A 21,281-nucleotide genomic window follows, 5' to 3' on the forward strand; every position below is an offset into this window, starting at 1 on the left:
CATTGTCTGGTGTCTCCACCTCACGTCTCATTTCTCTGGGGTGTTTCTACAGGAGCAGTGCAAAACTAGAATCTGCAGCCACCCTGGTGTAGTGAATATAGGTAGTACAGGCAGGTACCTTATTAAACATGTATCAATAAGGTCAAGTGCTTAGGGAGCTAAAAACAAACAAACCAGTTACCTACACAATCTTTAGATCATATAAAAATGTGTGTGTGTGTGTGTGTATGTATATATATATATATATATATATATAGAGAGAGAGAGAGAGAGAGAGAGAGAGAGAGAGAGAGAGATAGATAGATATCTTAACAACCAAACAACCAACAAACAAAAGAGCAATTACAATATTCCAAAGAGCATTTCAAATTGATAATAAAAAGTAGCACCCTCCAGGTCAAATTAGCCCCTTGAGGTGACTTCTTTGATGCCAAGGTTATCAAAATCAGCCTGCCTCTTGGTCCTTAGTGCTCCTGCACAGCCTGGACCTTAAGTCTCAATGTATTTTGCATCAACCGTGTGGCTTTCCCTGATTGAGTATGGAGTCCAGGCTAAAATTTGTAGCACTGCAACGCATACTGGCACCAGGCACACCAAATAAAACATGACATCATGAAGCTCCTGCAAAGAACTGAAAGACAAGAATAGAATAGAAAATAGTCACATTTTCAGTTTTTTTTACAATGATAGTGAGATATCATTTCAAAGAGTTTTCTGCAGTCTTTATTTTGTATTGCTGATAATGTGCAAATTACTGTACAGCAATGACAGTACAGTTGAAGAAATATGATGCAGTATACCTGATATGCCACTAGAGGGCAGAGTCAACCACTTTTTAACACAGGATGCTCTTAGACATTTGTTTTGTCTCAGTGACACGTTGTCAGATTGACTGTGGAGGTCAGACTTATCTCTCAAGCCAAGATTGGTGTAAACAAGCCTATTGTTCAAGATTGTAAAATGAATAACTGGTGAGTAGAGCATCCCTGAAAGTCATTGCATTAGAGGCCCTGTAATGAATAACTAAAGGGTCTAACATAGCTGCTCATGACTGTATTAGTGGGGTCTATGGGCCAAGCAGATAATTGCCTATAACAATCTTCTGTACTAAGATAGACCCCTGACATCAGATGTCATCGTCACACATTGAACACTTGCAAGATCTGAGAGGTGACATCAACATTCACCCTTTGACTGAGATATGTCTCTTCAAAGATAAAAAATAAATAATAACAATTGCTTTTGTAATTAAAAATATACACTCTACAACAGTGACAGATGTTGTTCCATTAATTTGTGTTTGAGAGACACAGCTGGGTGCTGAATTATACAGGAGGCTGTGACACTGCACAGGATGTGATATCACAGGCACAGATGCAACTCTCTAGGATGTCTGCCATGGTCTGTCAGCTTGGAGTCAAACAATGTTTTGGAAAATCATTCATCAACTTGCAATTTATGTACACAAGAACCAGCTTAATGGGGTAAACCAGAATATGGTGAAAAAAAAAAAAAAAAACGAACAAAAAAAGACGATAGCTTCATTTGAGTGACTTGTTCATAAAGTTTCTGCACAGACTATATTAAGACCTGCAGTTTGAAAACCCTCCATATTAGTACGTCTCCTTTATCAGCCCAGGGCTAATTAGCAAACATTAAAAACGTTCAAAGGTAACATCATTGCATCATTTTATTGCTCTAAAGGCTCCACATCTAGGCAAAGAGGACTGTCTCTGCTGACGGAAACATTCTAATTCAGGACAAAAGTCTTACCCTTGATCAGAAACGACAGCAATGTCCTCCAGTTTCTCATAGCCAACCTGGTTCAGTATACTGACCACGAGCATAGGAGCCAGGGACTGGGCAGGCTTGGTGAAGAGGGCATTGGTGCCAAACACCATTGAGGACAGCGGGGTGCTGCAGAATAAAAAAAAAGAAAGAACTTGATAAAAGGCTGTGGGCTCTAACGATAGCTGGTCCAAATTAAGATGGGTTTCTGGTGTTGAAGTCGCACTGTTTCTGTAATGAACCCACACTGGCTTTGGAGGGTGTTCTGTGAGAGGGAAAGGGTAGAGTAATAGACAAAGAACAAGAACACTTACCTGCGTTTGTGCTTGTAAAGGTCAGCATCAATTATGTCAGCCAAAGGCAAATTAAACAGGCTAAATGAAGCCTGGATCAGCACCCTAAAAGAAAAATCACACAACATACGATGAGTCCCAGCTACAAATGAGCTGCTGTGGACCAGCACTCGAGATTCATAATGTTTTAGTTTTTTTTTATCACAGTAATAAACAAAATGATTATGCAGTGTTTAGTGCTGTTCCTTTACAATAATAACTATCCTGTCTTACATACAAGTATAGTGACGTCACTCACATGTTTCCAGTGAGAAATAATGCCAGGATGTAGTAGTGGTGAGGCCCCAGAAAGAACATGATGGCTGCAGCCCCAGCTTCCACGTAGAAGGTGAGCATGATGACTCTGTAGTATCCCAGAGTCCTCAGCAGGTTCTGGCTGCTCAGAACCAGGAGCTGGAACAGATAAAGAAGAACATTGGGCTCTATCTACTATTCCTAATGGAAAGGTATGGGTTTCCCAAAGCTCCACTCAATGTCAATGGGATTTAAGCCCCTCTAATTCTGTTTAATTCACAGGGCAATGAAATAACCAACTGAGAGTTAACATTTTGTACAAGAAATTATAAGAGTTCACTATAAGAAATCATTTGAGTGGTTTGTGTTTCAATTTTACTATACTCATCTGTTATTTACCATGCTGTTCTGACTGAACAAAGACCTGTTACATTATATGGTACCTGCGGGCAGATGAATCCAGCTCCATACATGATGCTCTTGACAAGGGAAGGAAGGACGTTCTGGGGGATGAGATGCTCTGCAAAGATCATGGTGAAGTTGTTGCAGAAGGTCAGGAGGAAGACCTGGAAGAAGTTCATGGTGACAAAGATCATAAAGTCCTTCTGGGTCAAGATCTGCTTGGTCATGCAGAGCACCGAAGACAATGACAGGGCTGCCCCGTCTCCCTGTCCCGCCTCGTCTCTCTGTCCCGCCTCGTCTCCCTGTCCCTCCTCGCTGTTGCCCTTTGACCCCAGGCGGTCGTACGGGCTCATGCTATGGAACCCCGTGTAGAGCATGCAGGCACAAGCCAGCAGAGCCACTAGCACTGTGAAGCTCTGGAAGTAGACGAAATTCTCCATGTTTTCTGACACCAGTCCGCAGAACAAGACACTGGAGGAGCCGATCATAGAGGCCACCTGGCTGTACTTGATGAGTTTCAGTCTGGTCTCATGATGGGTAGAGATTTCCGCAAAGAGAGAGCACTGGGCCAGCAAAACGAAGGTCAGCATGCCATCGAAGGCACACAGGGCCACGATGAGGTGCACTCCGCTCAGCCAGTCACCTGCCTCGTACGATCTCCACGGAAACCAAGCAAGCAGGAAGGTCAGTGCATAAAACGGAGCCCCATAAAGAATAGACAGCCTCCGTTTGGAACAGCAGGGGACTCTGGAGTTGTCCTGAATATATCCAAATAAGGGATCGTTCACTGCATTCCAGATCATGTAGACAACCTAGCAATAGGAAGAGCATGGAGAGAGATGTGCTCCAATTACTAGGAAAGCTGAACATTCTCTTGTAATATTATTTTGCATTCAGTGTGTTTGTTGGTGGTAAAATGTTGCTATGGCAATTTCTTTGATCTGGATTTGACAGTAGGTCAGCTGATTTTCTAATTACTGTATGTCAAGGAACTTAACTGGGAAAAGAAAAAGTAATTATAAACTTACTCTATTGAGAACTACTGAAAAAATAAAGTGGAATTGTATTGGTTTCCTAGGCATGCATTAACCAGCTACTAACAATCAGTGAATAATCAGTCTGCAACCGTATTCTTTGTTTGCTGCAGCTTCTTAGCCTTCACCTTGCACATTCAAATGGGACTCCAGGCCTCGTCATGTGAAGACAAGATGCTACCCTTAGCGAGCTTCTCACATCCCATGGGGGAAACAAACGAACATCATCGGTTGCAGTAAAATTCAAAACAATTATATTTAATAATCCAGAATATTATATCTGAGAGCATTATATCTGTTCTTTAGATTCACTTAAATTGGGAGTTATCGTTTCTGTACTACTAGAGTGGTGTGAAGTTTTGAGTGGACTGTATTTTTCCTAGAGCTGAATAGATAGGTGCAGTGAACTAGCACTCTTTATCTGGGTGCAATTTATTTGCAGTATCTAGTATTTCACCATGCAACATCACCAAACTTTAACACGTGTAATGTAAAAACAAAACAAAAACAAAAAATAAACAAACATGCATACTTGTGATTGGTGAAAAGCTCCCTCGGAGATCTTGTACTTGTTCAAAAACAGCTTGACATAGTAAAAGCTGAAAATGCTGTTCATCATCCCAGCGCCCAGCGTGGTCATGGCATAGGCCAGGGCATTGTGGTGGATTCCGAACATGCTGTCAGCAGCAGGACTGGGGCTTTATGCAGTCTATTCTCAAGTCTGGATCTCATGGACTGCAGAAATCTGTCTTCCAGAGCCACACAAATGGAGGGAAGAGAAAGTGTTAAAAAAAATATTCTGAGATCACTCATAAAGATTTTTTTATACCATTTTGCTTTTGGAAGAAAAAAAAGCATCTATCTAACTATGACTGTAAAATATTCTAACTGTGAATATTTATGGATGAAGCCTTTACAAAGATATTGTATGATTTAGAGCAATGAAGCTAGTGTTACTGAACGGGCTGTGAGGTTTTAAGACATTTTTTCCCAAGCTTTCTGATTAGTAGTAGCTTTCTGTGTAGTCCAGTGATTAAAGAAAATAACTTGTAATCAGGAGGTGCATGGTTCAAATCCCTACTCACTCACTGACTCGCTGTGTGACTTTGAGCAATTCACTTAAAGGGTACATAAGGACCTTTTTATTTTATTATGTTACATGTTCCCTGCTCACTGGTAAATCAGTCTCTGTTACATATTTGAGCAGGAGGGTGATGGGAAATGTAGTTCTGAAAGGTCCATGTGGGTACATGGGAGGCCATCTTGAGGTAGGGAATGCAATTTAAAAGTTTAAAAAAAATTAAAAAATCATTCATAGGTCACAGCATGCCCTAATGTATACGTTTGCATCATAACAGAGACATCTGTGGAGTCAAATCAAAGAAACAAAAACATTACATTAAATACTATAAATATATTAGCATTTCCACCCCCATTTCTTCTACTCAGTATGGTTCCACCCTACTATCACACACCTTCAACACACGTCCTGGTAAGAGGAGGGGAAACGCACCCAAATCTACAACGTTCTATAGTGCGTCACATTTAAGCATTTTACAGACTGTCTTAACCTAGTTCTTTGTTTGTGGCATTCTATTTTCACACCGTGACTATACTCCTCCACACATTTTGATTAGACACCTGCTAACTTTGGCTCTCTGCCCAGACACCAAGATACGAGAGCCTGCAAATGTCTAGTTTTTTTTTAGAGAGACAGGAAAATTGCAGAATCTTGCTTAGCTAGTTACATGTGCTTTCAAAATATGAAAATATAAAAAAAAAACATACAAACAGGAACATTTTTACATAGAAGTAAAGAAACTTATAACCAAATACGTAATTAATGCTTTAAGAAGAATGCCATCTCCTACAGTACCCTTAAGCCTCTTTGTACTCCGTCTTTCAGGTGAGACGTTGCTGTAAGTGACTCTGCAGCTGATGCATAGTTCACACACACACACACACACTAGTGTCTGTAAGTCATCTTGGATAAAGGCATCTTCTAAATAAACAAATAATAATAAAAAAGCAGGAAACTAGGGAAAGTAATGTGTTTCAAACCCTACAGTCTGTTCAGTAACACTTTTTAGAGTACTGATGAAATGACCTACCAGTTAATTTCTCCTGAACCAGCAGCTTTTTCAAAGTCCGGTGTTTGGGTTCTTATGTTGCGCACTGAGAGAGTGACCACAAAGCCAGTAAAGTTGAATTCCAGGAGCCAGGATGCAGAAGTTCCTTGTTGTGAACGAGCTAGCACATCTCAATGGATCCTCTCCTGCTAAAATACACAAATAAATACATACATTAATTTAGCAAAAAGAAATGCCATTCCTTGTAATGCAATCAAGAAGACCAGGATGTCCATTTCTATACAGCACAAAAAAAGCTCTTGCAGTCGGAAGCTGCAAAGCCTCATTCTGCGAGTAAGACTCTTTTCCTTGCCTGTTTTGCAATGTTCAGAATAAACTTGGTGATCTGTGCAATCGAAATAACCTCAAGTAGTGGTGTGAAATACAGTATCATAAATGCAATTGAGCTGTATCATTTCTTGTTGTCGTTTATGAGCTGGAACAAGGAAGAGCTGTGTTGGTTCTCAAACAAGATCTACCAGTTTGTAATTTCCATTGTTGTAAAAACACACCTACAGCCGACATATGTGCCATATGCTGAAGACGCAACCACTTGCCTTATCAAATCTTAGCAATGGTTATGCCAAAGCAGTGTTTAGATAGGGTGCTCTGCAAAGACAATTTATTTCTGCAGGAAGTGACAATGGTGGCTCAGTCCTTAATTACAACAAAAGTGGTTGAAAATACAAGAATGAAGGACAAATAAATGCGTAACTGAACTGGAGTCAACCAATCATAATTACAATGACGATTACTCAGGGGTGCCAATGTTCAACTAAAATTACAATTAGAATGATGAATTGACCCCAGGTCTGTTCAGCAGACAGAGCCCAAGAAGCGCAGGGGTGTTAACCCCATCGTGAAGGGCAAGTCCCAGCCATGGCCAATAATACTGCCCTGGGTAAATCCTTTCTAACAGCCCCTAGCTCACCAGTGCGAATGAGAACATGTTCAAAGTTGATCCTAACGGTTAAATTATTGCAACTTCTAGATCAATTATCTGAATTGTTCATATGAATGGAAGAATATTAACATGCTGGATATTGATCGCCCATGTGAAATGTAAAAATGAACAAGGAAAGACTTGAAGAAGCACATTTCACTGGCTTTTTTAAATCATACCTGTACAAAAAAAAACCATCTCACGTGTAACATTAGTTTAGACTAATGCAAGTCAGTATTACATCTTCAAATGAAGCAATGCAACTCTTTGAACATGACCAGTTAAAAGCTGGTACTGTAACTTAACAGAAATGACACATTATGCTTTGTTTTTCAAATACAACCCTATTGTATTTATGAACTTGGATCCTACAAAAAATACATAGTTTATTGCATTTTTGTAAAAGATTGTACAATATTGACTAAAAGTCATCAATAGCAAAATAAACGTGAAATAATGCATTGCTACCTATTCAAACGCTCTTACATTACGATTCCTGTTTTAAAATGACAACAATTCAGCACTACGGATTTGAGACAAACCAGCTTTTTTTTTATAACAATATGCCTCCTTGTTTTTGTCTCATATATCTGCAAAGCTCCTCCCGCTCGATAATGGGTGTAGGTGAACGATAGACTCCTCCCATGACCTGCGAGGATTGGATAAAGGGGCAGAGTTCAGCGCCTTCGTTAAAACCGTCGAGAGACCGATTAGCTGTCAATCTAAATACGTCACAAACCGGTTGACACATTAGCGCTCAGATTCGCCTTGTAAAGAAATTTACATAATGCTGTGAGTGCCACGTTGCTGCAGCCTGTGCGTTCGCATTATTAGGATTTCACGCCCAGTTTCTCACTGGGGCCAGTGCATGATTGTCTGAGCAGAGGGGTGGCGAGGGAGGAGAAGATAGGAGAACCAAAGGGACTCTATTAACAGCTTAAAAACAAATCATCATGCCTCAGGCCAGTAGAATATAACATTAGCCTCATTTCGCCAAGACCCAGAGAGGGGGAAAAAATGCTCACCGATATGATGGTAGAAGAGGAATTTGAAATAAGAGAGGACGAACCGTGGTATGATCATCAGGACCTGGAGCATGGTAAGCGGTTTAAAGTGATGCTGGTGGTGTGTGAATGAATGCTGCTCGGGTGTCGCCCATGGCTACTGACTGGAGAGCATCTCACATTACTTGCACGAAACAGCTCAGCAGCCCGTTACATAGAAAGACAGTGATATTAAATGTTTTAGTTGTAATACTATATAATATTATTACAGGTAAATTACATTTCTAGATTTGTTTAGCATGTTCTAGTATTATTTTTTAATGACATTAGTGTAAATTATTGTGCCGCACACAGCTATTGAAGTTAATAGTACAGAGAAACAAAACTCCCTTCAAATAAATAATAATTGGTAAACCTTAGTAAGCGGATCGAAGGCGTATTTTGGTGCCGTCTTCGTTGTTTTAGGAGTTTGCAAGTCATAAATGATCAACATACTATTTAGGACAAACGTGAAAATGTTAATTCTGTTAATTGTCGAAATTACCCTTGATTGAATCGAATCGTGTGCTTAGTATTGATGCCTTTTTTTGTTGAGTAACTTTGGCCAAATTTGTTGCTTCGATGGATTGTTTTTGCACTTTTTTTTCCCTATTTCCCTATAAAAGGTTTCAAAACTAGACAACTCCTAGTGTTACTGCACTTTAAATAGAGAGTATACATTTTTAGTAAACTTTGCACTGGAACGAAAGCTTGGCAAAACGATCCTGTTGCTTTGTGTTCCCGCTACTGTTCACTATTAAGGCTGATGTTGACTAGTCCGCATATTCAAAATTCACATTGACGCAAATGTCTTGCACTATGGGTTTTATTAAATGGTGTTGTTTGTGGTATTGCTATGGTTCATGGTATTTGTCTAAAATAAGTTTTCTCTCGAAAGGATGTGTGGCAATCCTCAGCTAAAAGGATGTGGCATTCAGGCTATGGGGTTTGCAGACAGACGCGCTAGTAGTTTTCTTTTTTTTGTAAATTGCAGTGAAGCAGGAGTTGTTTTTATACCCTGTCGGGATAAGCCGGTGCAGTTTATATTATTATTATTATTATTATTATTATTTTTAAAGAGCATTTTACAATACTATGGATTCCACCTGGATAGCATACAGCAAGCACACACTTTTACTATATATGCATTATTGTATTAATTTTGCTTCAAAATTATAAGGCTGGTGCAAATGATCAAACAGCAATCTCTTAAAATGAGAAAGTGATACTGTGCAAAACACTGCTACTGCAGGACAGCTGATCTGAGTTCTGTGGGTACTTGTATTCCAGTCTGAGGGGGCAGCACAAGCTTTCCTTACAATAGTACCTCTCACTGTTAGTATTATGAAATATTAAGGAATAAACACAATTAAACTGGAGCTGACTATTTAGGTACAGGCAGTTTATTGTTGACCTTTTAAAAAGGATCTGGTTCCAGTGAAAACTCTAGGGACCAGTCAGTTATAAACCACAAAGACCAAATCCATTGCTGCAGAAATGTTTGATGTTGTGAAATATCTCCCATCTCAATCTAAGACTAGACTTTGCTTGTCATTCTTTTTGCATCCCATCTCAGACAGGAAGCCAGCAACACGGCGTGGTTCCATGGTTGTTGGAGGTAATTTCTTCAGGCTATAGGTCAAATCTCGTGTAAAACCTTTGAGCTTTAGTGAGTCTGCTGGATTGAAAGGATCTAAGTCCTCTCTGGCAGTAGACTGCTCTTATCAGTAATTAAAGACAGTTAACTGTTAAGCAGGATAAAAGAATACAGTACAGTTTTGGTCAAGTCTGTAGATATTGGGCTAATATAGTGGTCCTCTTTATAAGGCAGCTTTTTATACTGTGGAACAGGTTATATTTGACACTAACACTTGTTATAAGGTGGAACACAAACAGCACAGTCATTTAATTATGGCACTCAACTACAGCTTTATAAAGGGGAGCACTGTATAGTAGCAGTGGTGTTCTGATGATAGGAGCAAGAGAGCTCTATTCAATTCTGTCACTTGCAATTAATTAGTTTCAGCTTGAGACTATAAATATAATTGCAAATTGAAATCCACATTAGTATTTGTGATGTAGATTTCCTTTTACATTCCAGTAGTAGAGGTTCTGGAGCAGCTGTGATTTCAGGTAAGCAAGCAGCCACTGGAAGGTCTCCTAAAATAAACAGTATTAAGAGTCACAGTAGGGTTCTATTGGTTTAGATGGTTGACACCTGGATGTTTTGGGTGACCTAAAGCAGCTCGGTAGAGCTCCCAGCTGCTTCTGCAATGTAAACAGTGTTGTGATGGGATCCCCTGTCAAGGCTGGCCTGAGGCGGAGGCAGGTTCTCATCAAAAATTTGTTTTGGGAATTTGGAATGCACCGATTCCTCTTGTGATCGTACAGGTACTTTACTACCATCAAGCCCATGATCATGTGCATGGGCACGCTTTGAACTTGTCTGCTGCTGTCATGTTTGTCTCAGTTTTTGATGTGTATTTCGGTATTCTCTGATTATGAATGCGTAGCACAGCAGTGGTATATTGTGTTGTGTGAACAATCAGCAGTTGTGTTTCCGACTCGTGCAACTACATTTTGTGTATTTTTAGTTGGCTTGTTTCCTTTTTGATGAAGCGTTTTCACATTCTAATCATTGTAAAAGATTATAGATATGAACTGCCTTTAAGGCTGTCGCTACCTTTTTAAGCATATTTACAATAACTTGAATTAGTTTAACTTTACTGAAGAATGCTGGCAACTTGCTTACAGAGCAACAGATACTGTACTAGGCACCACCCTATTATAATTGTTTAATGCCAAGATCATGGATCAATTAAGATAGTCTGGCTTACATTCTGTTTCACGTGGTGTGGCATAAGCTGGCTCACCATAATAAAGGTAAAAGCTTCTATAAGCCATTTGCTTTTGCCAAGACCTGCTAAAGTCCAATTAAAGGAGGTGAACAGCATTCATTAGAAAAATATGTTGAAGAATAAAGACTAGCTCGACCTACCTTAGCAGTGCTTTGCAAGGCTGCCTCCGTTGTTTTACTTCCATATTCTTGTAAATGTTATAGGATTATTTTATGATGGGGTCAGCAAAATGCATATATACAGAATATGTCAAACTTTAATTTGTAATAATTTATTCAGAAATGGTCACCCAGTGGTGCTGGGACTTGGAATGAACATTAGTATGCTGTCCAAATAAATCATGAAGTTTACAAACCTGTCCCAGGAAGCTGTGGTGAGTGGGGGTTACAAGGAAGTTGTCTACCTGTAAATAAACTCCCTCAAGTGTATTTTTCATTAATCCTGTATTTTCACTGAAAGCTCTGGGGATTGTAGTTTCATGTTAATTCAGCTGACAGGGCAAATCCCTGATTAACAAGTTGGTGGTGTTTTTACCACAGTGCTCATGCACGTTGCTGGGCTGTTCTGAATGGAACAGTGTTTTCCACAGCAAGCCCCTTCACATGTTCAGCAGTAGGAAGAGGCAAGGCTTCAATGGCATGAATACTGTGGGCTTCTTTCATGACTTCTTGAAACTGTACAACAATTATTCTAACATTCTCCACTCAAACAGCCTTTGATATCTGAGTGATCCATTTCACCCCCCAGATATATTACATTTCTTAACATGAGAGGGCAAGTCTTCTAGTAGGACAAAAAGCCGTGCTGCCTTGGAAAACTCTGGATTAGTTGCATATTAGTGCAGTAACCAGTAAAAAGCAAGACAGGCGGTGATCAGAAACTGTATATTTTGCATGACAGTGTATTGTTTTTAATGTGAGATATAAAGGCTAGCCTTTTTAATGAGAAACATATCTTGGATAATGTTCAGCATAGAATGTTTTTAACATAAATGGTCCACCGATTATTGCATTTTTTGGGGGGGTGTGTCCTAGGTGAAATACTGCTGATTCAGAGGGAAAGGGAATGGTATCTCTGGTGCTTCATTTGTTTTTCATTGATTTTGAAAACAGCCTTCTGTACCTCCTGCTACAGTACACCTCTCCTGCCACGTCAATAGTTCTGAAACAAAGTGAATTCTTCTCAAGTGGCATCCCTTTGGCAATGTTTGATAATATTGTATTGTTTGTTGTAGATTTGCATCTGGCTGCCGAGCTCGGAAAAACTCTGTTGGACCGAAACAGAGAGTTGGAGGAGGGGCTTCAGCAAATGTACTCAACCAATCAGGAGCAGCTGCAGGAAATCGAGGTAACGAATGGTTCAGTTCTATGTCGATTTTAATTATACATACTATAATATCAGGCTATGTATATAATTATACATGCTGTAATGTAAAGCTATGTGTTTAATTATACATACTGTAATGCATGGCTATGTGTTAATGCACATGTAAATTTATTTCTTGGCTACTTTGACACACCATGACAAAGGGAATATAATCTTCTTAAACTGGAGTTCATGACTCCAGTCTTGCTTTTGACTTTCCTTATATCTTTGTTAATACAGTCATGCCCTTACAGCCTGTCACCTGCAGCTCCTTGTGTCAGGCCATAGCTGCTATATTCAGTCTTAATCTTCTTAGTCTGTGTGTGCTGCAGATTGAGGTCTTGTTTTGATGCCTACACTGTACACTGCTGCAGTGTATTGTGCACTGTAATCAGCACTCTTGTCCACAGCTATAACTACTCTGGGGTTGAGCTAAAAATGCCGGCTGTCCCTTTTATAGTCACTTTCGTCACCCGTCACAGGAAATCTGGTTAAGAAAGCACTGACTGTGCCTTTCAGCGTGATGGAGAATCTGAACCCAGGAAGTCATCGATTTGCTCTTTTTCGTTAAGCTCCACAGGTCTGCAACTGAACTAGGAAATCTCTACCTATTGCACCTTGCAGATGAGCATCCTCTTTGAATGCTAACTTTTTAAATAACCCACGAGGTCAGATTTTCTGCAATTCACAAAGCAGATGTTTCTATTGGCCTGTTGAGGCTGGGTGCTTGGCAGGTCTCATTATTCCTGATGCAGCACTCAGAAGCTAATATGTGCTGTATTCATGAAGGTAATTTATGCACAATACTGCTGAGATGCAACGTCTTATTCATGGAAATGCCCTTGGATAGTGAAGGCTTTGTATTGGAATAAATCCGGAGGGAATTTATCCAGGCTTGAATATTTTTTTGACCTGCTGTTAAGATCTCATTAAAACTCGCTTCAGAGAATAAAAATAAAATGTCAGAAGATGAAACGCAATTGCAAACTATGTGGGGCACTTTTGAATTCGTGATTCTGAAGCCACTATTTCAACAGTTTACAAGCAGAATCATGTGGTTGTAAAAAAAAAAAAAAAAAAAAAAAACAAAAAAAAGCACCTCCTTATTAAGCCCGCAGCACTACTTGTTTTGTACAGTATTGTGGTCTTTTTCTGGGATTAAAGAGAATTGAGCATGTATACCAGTGTTACCAGTAACACACGCATGCTAGCAAACAGTAATTTCATACTCCCACCTGTTCTCCTTACTGTTTGACAGTGTTAATGACTGTAATCCACATTACAGGAATGCGGTGCTGCTTTTGCAGTGGTTTTGTGGCTCAGGGTTCCGTTGTGCTAATTTGATTGACTGTCTGAGGATAAATCTAAACCCTTAATTCAGTGATTTCATTTGATCATCCCTTGAACTGGTGGGATCGTTGGATTTAATGTGCTTCCTTCCTTCTGAATGTAGCATCAACGTGAACAGTGATTGGCACAGTCTGAGTGAGCATCCAATTCATTCTTATTTGTTCTGCCGTTGTTGTCAATACGTTAATAATGTGTTCGTTTATTAGAGGCAAAAATAAAACTCTTGCTTTATGTATTCGATTTTAGCATTGGAATTGGGAATTGATTTTAAAAAGGAATTGGAATTGACCCCAACCCTGGACCTAAGGCCTCTGTACAGTGTTTGGACAAACACTTTGCTTGAAATGTTTTAAAATTCGATTTGAACCCTTCTTGGCATTAGTACAGGGCTACTGAATGGGAGCACACAGCAATTAAACAGGCCAGACCACATGATGTTTGATAGACTCTGCACGTTCCCAGGTGTTTCAATAGAAATAATTATTTTGATGTGTATTTGTATAAAAACCTACAGTACTTGTCAGTGTACTAGTGTCAGGTGTTCTGGTACAGTGTGCACACAAATATAACTCTAGTCACCCAAGCCTGTCTCTTGCATAACAAGATATATTTGTACAGAAACATAACTGTGTTGTTGAATGTTTAGCATTGCTGAAGTTCATTGAATCAAAGCATTATTATCATTTTACTGCTGATAATACAGCAGCAATGGTGAATGCCCGGTTTTGCTTTGTTTGATAAACAGGATCATTTGTGGAGCAAGCATGAAGCCATTTGAGCTTACTATAGAAGCATTGCAGCTTGTAGAAATCTTGATGGATTGTGGTATTGTTCCAGTTTTTGCAGTTTGCATTCTACGGCAGTAATGCAGCAGAAATTCCTCAGTTAATAGATTACGTTGATGTTCATAGCTATCTTGACTATTTTTCCACACTGATGCTTGATAAGGTGCTGTAACTGCATGACCTCTGTACTTGTGCACTCTGAGATGGAGATAACCAGCCTGAAAGATTAGCAAGTTCAGGTGAGCTGTTTAGAGGTGGCCAGCCATGCGCTTGGTTCATGAGCGGGATTTGTAAATAAGTACACACATCGGATCCCAAACTCCCTCTTTCAGTAGCTGTAAAGCACAAGGCAGATGCTGTAGCAGTATATTGGCACTTGAAGCTGCCTGTTCCACTTGACTCCCAGCCTGGGAACGAATCAGGGTCCCAAGAGTGGTCCAGTGTCCTCTTCCTAACTAAAAAACTGATGAACTGCTTCCAGTGTTTGTGGAGCGATCAAATAAAAAGGAAAGGCTACAATGGTGGCAGATTGCTGTTTGAAATGAGAAATGAAAGCATTAGTAAATTGATGTGCTGTTTTTTTTTTTTTTTTTTTTTTTGGGTCAGTTGTCTTAATTGTTTGTCTTTGTGCTGTTTTGAATACATTCCATTTTTTCCTTTTATCCCTGAAATCTCTTCCTCCTGAATGATCTCGGCACTCGGCTTCACAGCAGTTCCTACTGACAGAGAGGACTGTTACTATAACAGTGCTCCTGTTCAGAGTACAGTACACAGAAATTGACTAATGAAGAGTTAACGCTGCTTGCCTCTGAAGAAACAACCGCCAGCATTCTAGCTGTGCTTGAGATAACCTTCAAAATCCCAAGATCTGTCATCTCTCAGCGGGGCTGGGAAACTGCAGGTTCATCAGAACTAGGTCACAGGGAGCTAAATCAGCGCTCCTTCCTTGTCCCTGTGCACCGCAGTGTGAAGCCTGCCTTTGTGTAGCACCTGGCTGGGAGAAGGCTGTAGACATAGAGGAATGTTTAACTGTGGGCCTCTGTAAACAGCTACATGCAGCATTTGTAGGTGCAGTGGATATTTTAATATTCTCTAGACAGTTGACACAAGTGTTGGTTTGCATGCAAAAACTTGAATATGATTTTGCTTGCCTTGAGTTACTTGAACAAACCCATTTAATACAGTGGTTACAGCACTACAGGAATGCAAGAGTGCAAGAAGGGTGATGCTGAGGACATGAACCCAGCTCAAACTCCAGGAGAATGAGCCCTCATTGACAGCAGGATTACTAAATGCTGTGTAAATGACCAAAATATTTGTCATTTTAAATATGAGATGGGTTTTATGTACAATTATATATGGTTTTCTCCATATCAGTATTTGCCATGCTTTAGGTGTCAGAACCATTTGGCTTTATATAGTGAATGCAGCCTTCCTCCCTGGGTCACTCATTTCTCTCTCTCTCTCTCTCTGTGCAGCACCTCACCAAGCAGGTGGATCTTCTGCGGCAGATGAATGAGCAGCATGCCAAGGTCTATGAGCAGCTGGATGTCACGGCAAGAGAGCTGGAGCTGGCCAATCAGAAGCTGGTTCTGGACAACCGGGCATCCCAGCAGAAGACCACCGAGTGAGTGGAGGGGTTAGGGGGCTGTCAGAAACCTGCGGGGTATTTCCTGTTGGACAAAGAATGCTTATCATCATCATCACCGTGACCATTATTATTTAAATTGAATTCATGCATCACAAAGCGCTGATTACCCAAGATGTAATTTAGTTTTGAAGATATTTCAAAAGCCTATGTATAGCTGCTATTTCTGCTCAGTTAATATTTTGACCAGAATTAGATATCACAAAGTAATAAAATATAATAGTCTGGTACACTGGCTAAGCAGACATGATAAGACTGCAACCCAACACGTAAAGTTGGAGGAATCCCAGAGTTTCAAAGTTCCGTATTCCGAAGACGCTGTTTAGAATCCTAGAGACGTGCTTATAGAATACAATGTGCTCTCCTCACTCAGCAATCCGCACAGTAGAGCAGGAGCAGGAGGTGGAGGTCACAAGTAATTCTCTTTCCCAGACTGAGATTCCAGGACAGCCTGTATTCACAATCAGGGCTGGATGAGACCGCAGACTCACAGCTCACGGCTGCATTATCAAACCCATACAGCCCTGTAATCAGGGGAGTGCCCTTGTGTGGAGTCAATAGATGAATCACTTGATCTATTGTAATCAGCACAGCAAATCTACTCAAGCAGAGCGTCTGAGCAGAGCACTGTAACATAGTAGTAGACAACAGCAAATGTGAACAGGCAATTTTGTAGCAAGACATCTGGCAGGTGTAATTCTTCCCCATGTTATTAATGTATGAGAAACATAGTTCACGTTATCTGTCAGATGAAGCGATTTGAGAAAAGCAGTGGTTTGTGCCGTTCAGATCAGGGCCCTTCCCGGCTCTTCAAGAGTGGCTGTGTCACACCTGCTCTCCCCTTCCCTTTCCCAGGCTGCTGGAGACGATCGAGGGGCTGCAGGCCCAGGTGGATGAGCTGCAGCGGCAGGTGCAGGAGATCAAGCGGCCGGGCCGGGGGTGCAGTCTGAAGAAGGACCTGGCTGAGCAGCGGCACTCCAGCACTGCCCAGAGTGTGTCCTGCCTCAAGGAGCTGTATGACCTGCGCAAGTCAGTACAGCCTTTAACACATTCAGTGCCATTGTCCTCATTTGAGGACAAGCTACTTTGTATTTTTTTTTAGCATTTTAACTGACCTGTACCTGTTGTTTAAATGTACTCTTTAAATATATTGTTATGAACATTTGCTGTAATTTTGTTAACCGCAAAGGTTAAGGGTAAGTGTAACTTAATTCAGCAAATCTAGCCCTTCAGATGATTTTATGACACCTTCATATAAAATAAGGAACTGAAGCTCCATTTTCTGTGTGTTGAGCTTCATAGCCGCCTGCATCACGTTTCACTGGCCTGCTTACGGGCACGCCTAACTTGAAACCTCAAATGGGACACAGCAATTTGTAGCCAAAACTGAGTTTTGGCATTTTTTTTCTGAGAAATTGATTTTTTGAATGTATCAAATTACATAAATCCAGTTTGTGTTCTGAAAATGTATTTAGTACTTTGAATGGGTTAACACCTACATCTGCTATACCACTGCTCAGCCCAGTTCAACACTGTGATTGACTCCCTGGAGTAACAACCAAGCCCTTAAAAACATTTACACAACATTATCCTTTCCAAAGTTTTGCACAAGATGTGGTTTCCCTTTTTTAGTTCCATTTCTTTTCGAAATGTACTCCAGTGTAAACTTCCACGCTTTGTAAGTGCCTGCTATGATCTGCTGCAGGAGATTCACCTCCCTGACTATCTACCAGGACGCTGGCATTGTACATTACCCAGAACAGCATAGCTCAGCCCCCAAGCAGAGGACTTGCAGTAGTAACCACTGATCCATGAGCCACTGCAGTGGATTTACCTGTCTGTCTGCCAGCACGATGACCTGTCTCAGCTGTTTTAGTGGAGTTCAAACTGGCTGTACTCCTCCAGGGTCAATGAACACTTGCCTAGGCATCTACCTGTCAACTGATCCACTCAAACATGTTTATATACAGTGTAGAATTTTGTTCAGACTAAATATTCTAGTTACCTGTGAGAAGCTGGGTTTTGGCTATAAACTTGCGTGGATAAAAGCAACAATTTAATGAAAATACAGTATTTCACTTTGTTTTCTTGTATTTTAGTTTTTGCGACTATCCTTAGTGAAAATAGCAATTGCCTTGCAGCTGTAAATAATTGCCTTCACCAGTGTGGGTTGGGTAGCTGTAAGACATGTTTTTACTAGACGAATACGTTTTATAGGCAGAACATTATAATTAGTTAAGTACAGCTTGTAAGTAGTTAATGAACAGATAAGAAAAATGTTTTGTTAAATAGGTTTAGCTTGACTAGTGGTTGTTAAGTACTGTGAAAAACACAATGGCAGGGTCAGGTAGTTGTGGCTTTTTGTCACATCCTGCTTTTTTTGATGTCTGGTTTCTTAAATAGGAAGCACAGTGCATAACCTGTGTAACTGTATTACTTTACGTTCATTACAGAGAATAGTATGTACAAAAATACAAAAAAATGAAGTAGCCAATCAAATGTTTCTATTTTTATTTGGCCTCTTTGTTATTTTAATGTTGTCGATTCTCAAGCTGGGAAGCAGACCAGTAGTGTTCATTTGTCAATTGCTCCTTAAGCATCTTTTGACAAGCTCATTTTAGTGGACCAGGGTTGGGGTCAATTCTTGTTTTTTTTTCAATTAAAATTCCTTTTTAAAACCAATTTTCAGTTCCCATTCCCTTTTTAATCGATTCAAACACCAATTAGCAGTAATTCTGCAAAATGGCAACAAATTACTTCAATTGAAGTCACAGTCTGTTCAGCTGCTTTCATTGAAGCTGATTTAACTGTCACAACAGTGATGCCTGTGAAATAATACTAATTCCTTCGAGGAACTGGATTTGGGAATTCAAAGGGAATTGGAAATGGAACTGGAATTGACCCCAACCCTGTAATGAACTTACACTTCCTTATAGGAAATGAAGAGTAGCAACCCAGAACGAGAAAGGAAGTGTGACTTCTCAGTATTAAGCTGCTGATCCTGTTGTGATGAAGACTGAGGTTGTAATGAGAGGAGGAGCCACAGTACATGTAGTTGTGCTTGTACAGTAATATTTTTAGAATTTTGTAGAGTACACGAGCCATCTTTCACAGTGGTGTTTTGTTTTTTTATTATTATTAATTTCATTTACCAGTGGGAACGGTTTTAACCCTAAGGCTGCTGACTTCCTTTTTCTTTCACCGTTCCTAGGCACTTTGTATATGATCATGTGTTTGCTGAGAAGATCACCTCTGAGTCCAGCGAGCTGAGCCAGGCAGAGGAGGAGAATGCTGCCCTCAAGAGGACGGTGGCGGTTCTGCAGGGCCAGCTGAGCGCGGAGCGGGGGAAGCGGGTGTCCGCGGAGCAGGAGGTGGAGCTAATCTCCCTGGAGAACGGAGACCTGGAGCAGCGCATCGCTGAGCTGTCCTCCTGCCAGGCCCGGGTGCAAGAACTGGAGAGTAATGTGGACGAGCTGCGGCAGATGTGCAAGTCCGACTCTGCCTTTGTGAGCCGGGTGGAGAAGCTGGTGCCCGAGTCCTTCCTGATCTCCTTCCGGGAGTCCCTGCTGGAGCGGGAGATGGGGGAGGAAGGGAAAGAGAACGTGGTCCCGGAAATCGACAAGCGGCCGCTGAAACGCAGCAGCAGCGAGACAAACCTGAAGTGTGCCAGCGAGGAGGAGATCCGCAAAGGGCACGAACAGACCTGCATCCGCCGCTCCGAGTCGGTCAAACAGAGGGGCATCTCCCTCCTGAACGAGGTGGACGCCCAGTACAGCGCCCTTCAGGTGAAGTACGAGGAACTGCTTCGCAAGTGTCAGGTGAACGACAGAGACGGCCACAGCAAGGCCGTGCAGACTTCCCAGCGCTACTCCCGAAGCAGCATCGCCTTTGCCCTGCCCTCGCCCAGCGGCTGCCAGGGGGAATCGCCCAGCGACAGCCTTCCCTGGAGCCAGCCCCTCAGCCCAGACAGCCAGCAGCCTGAATACAAAGCCCTTTTCAGGGAAATCTTCACCTGCATCAAGAAAACGAAAGAGGACATCAGCGAGCACCAGCGAGAGAAGAATAAGCCAGTCTCCTCTTCACAAACCCAGTGAGACTAGATAGACGAGGCAAAAGCCTTAGTTCCCATTGTGGTTGAGCTTCGAGACAGGGTAGCAGTATTGTAGTAGGTTTGTCCATCCGGTATAAAGATGGTCAGGCCAGTTGTGGGATAAAACACAATGTGTTTTGATTTTCGTTTTTGTTCTGAAAACACAATGCAGTTTGTACAGCATCATTGAAGGGGTTCATACAGCTGGATTTCTTCAATCCAAAAAGCTGTATTTGCACCTCCCTCAACCAGCACGGATAGTCAGAAAGCCATACACCCTTTTTGTAAAACTACTTGGCATTCCGTGACTGACTGGTTTTCCTCTTTGCTTAGGTTTTATTTGTGGCGTATTGTATATTTCACTTTCTTTCTACGTACAGATGAGACGAAATTCAGGATACCCCAACATCCTGAACTGATTTATTGTTTTTCCTACTTGTTTACTTTGCTAGTTTGTTATTTAATAACAGAGTTTAATTCTAGTCAATAACATTTTGAGATTGGCAAATGACTACTGATAAGCATATTGTTAAAAAAAAAAAAAAAAAAAAAAATCATACATGGTTGTTTTAATGTATTATTATTATTTTTTGCATTTCATTGCCCGTAGCTGGGATTAGTCTAATAATGGTGCTGCCATCCATAGTGTCATCATAGAAGTACCAAATAGAAAGAAACAAAAGATGAATATAATTGATATTTCATTTTGCAATTTCAGCAAAGCATAATTGCAATTATCTTTCAGTGTTTGTTATTTAGTACTTATTTAAAGCACTTTAAGAGTAGAGGATGGCATAATTAAAACTCATGCCAGCACTGCTGTTAATGCTTTTGTAAATAACTTTCTGGAAGTTGATTAGTCCAACTGTCCAGCCAGACTGTCTTAATCCTTTTGTCTTCTACTCCTTGTAGTGTGTCGTCCTTCTAGAACAGTTCGTTACATAATCTATTTCTACTTAAAACATTTTTCAAAAACTCATTGACACTTGCTGCTCCAGAACATTATACTACAAGGGTTCATTTGTTTTATGTTTTGTTTGCATGCTCTGAACTTCATAGCAGAGCTGGGCATGTTTCATAAACACAGCAGGCTGCTTGAGTTCCAGTACCGCCAGCCTTGTACACATGTCACTTTAGCTGAGATTCAGTATTGATAGCTCCTTGTCCTGTAGTGAGATAATGTTTGTTAGATTTATTTTCAAATACTGTGCTTGAACTCTTTCTTTTTTTTTTTTTTTTTTTTTTTTTTTTTTTTTTTG

At 40.7% G+C, this 21,281-nt stretch overlaps 2 protein-coding genes across 3 annotated transcripts; one reads left to right on the forward strand and one right to left on the reverse strand.

Moving 5' to 3' along the window:
- Positions 1-261: 261 nt before the first annotated feature.
- Positions 262-6,085, reverse strand: mfsd13al (major facilitator superfamily domain containing 13a-like). 2 transcript variants are annotated; one of them, XM_041277198.1, is made up of 7 exons: positions 5,923-6,085; positions 4,344-4,556; positions 2,819-3,589; positions 2,380-2,534; positions 2,103-2,186; positions 1,774-1,917; positions 262-631 (listed from the first exon to the last, which is right to left on the reverse strand). In XM_041277198.1, the coding sequence occupies exons 2-7, from the start codon at positions 4,485-4,487 to the stop codon at positions 490-492; spliced, it is 1,440 nt and encodes a 479-aa protein (XP_041133132.1). In that variant the 5' UTR covers positions 4,488-4,556; positions 5,923-6,085; the 3' UTR covers positions 262-489. The 2 variants fall into 2 exon arrangements, with proteins under 2 accessions (XP_041133132.1, XP_041133131.1); XM_041277197.1 differs by having other exon boundaries at positions 4,344-4,560.
- A 1,602-nt stretch (positions 6,086-7,687) lies between these two features.
- Positions 7,688-21,245, forward strand: cdr2a (cerebellar degeneration-related protein 2a). The gene is made up of 5 exons (XM_041277683.1): positions 7,688-7,982; positions 12,019-12,131; positions 15,763-15,911; positions 16,788-16,961; positions 19,144-21,245. The coding sequence occupies exons 1-5, from the start codon at positions 7,901-7,903 to the stop codon at positions 20,024-20,026; spliced, it is 1,401 nt and encodes a 466-aa protein (XP_041133617.1). The 5' UTR covers positions 7,688-7,900; the 3' UTR covers positions 20,027-21,245.
- Positions 21,246-21,281: the final 36 nt, after the last annotated feature.

This window comes from Polyodon spathula, chromosome 18 (assembly GCF_017654505.1).
Source record: "Polyodon spathula isolate WHYD16114869_AA chromosome 18, ASM1765450v1, whole genome shotgun sequence".
In the NCBI taxonomy this organism is placed as follows: Eukaryota; Metazoa; Chordata; class Actinopteri; order Acipenseriformes; family Polyodontidae; genus Polyodon; species Polyodon spathula.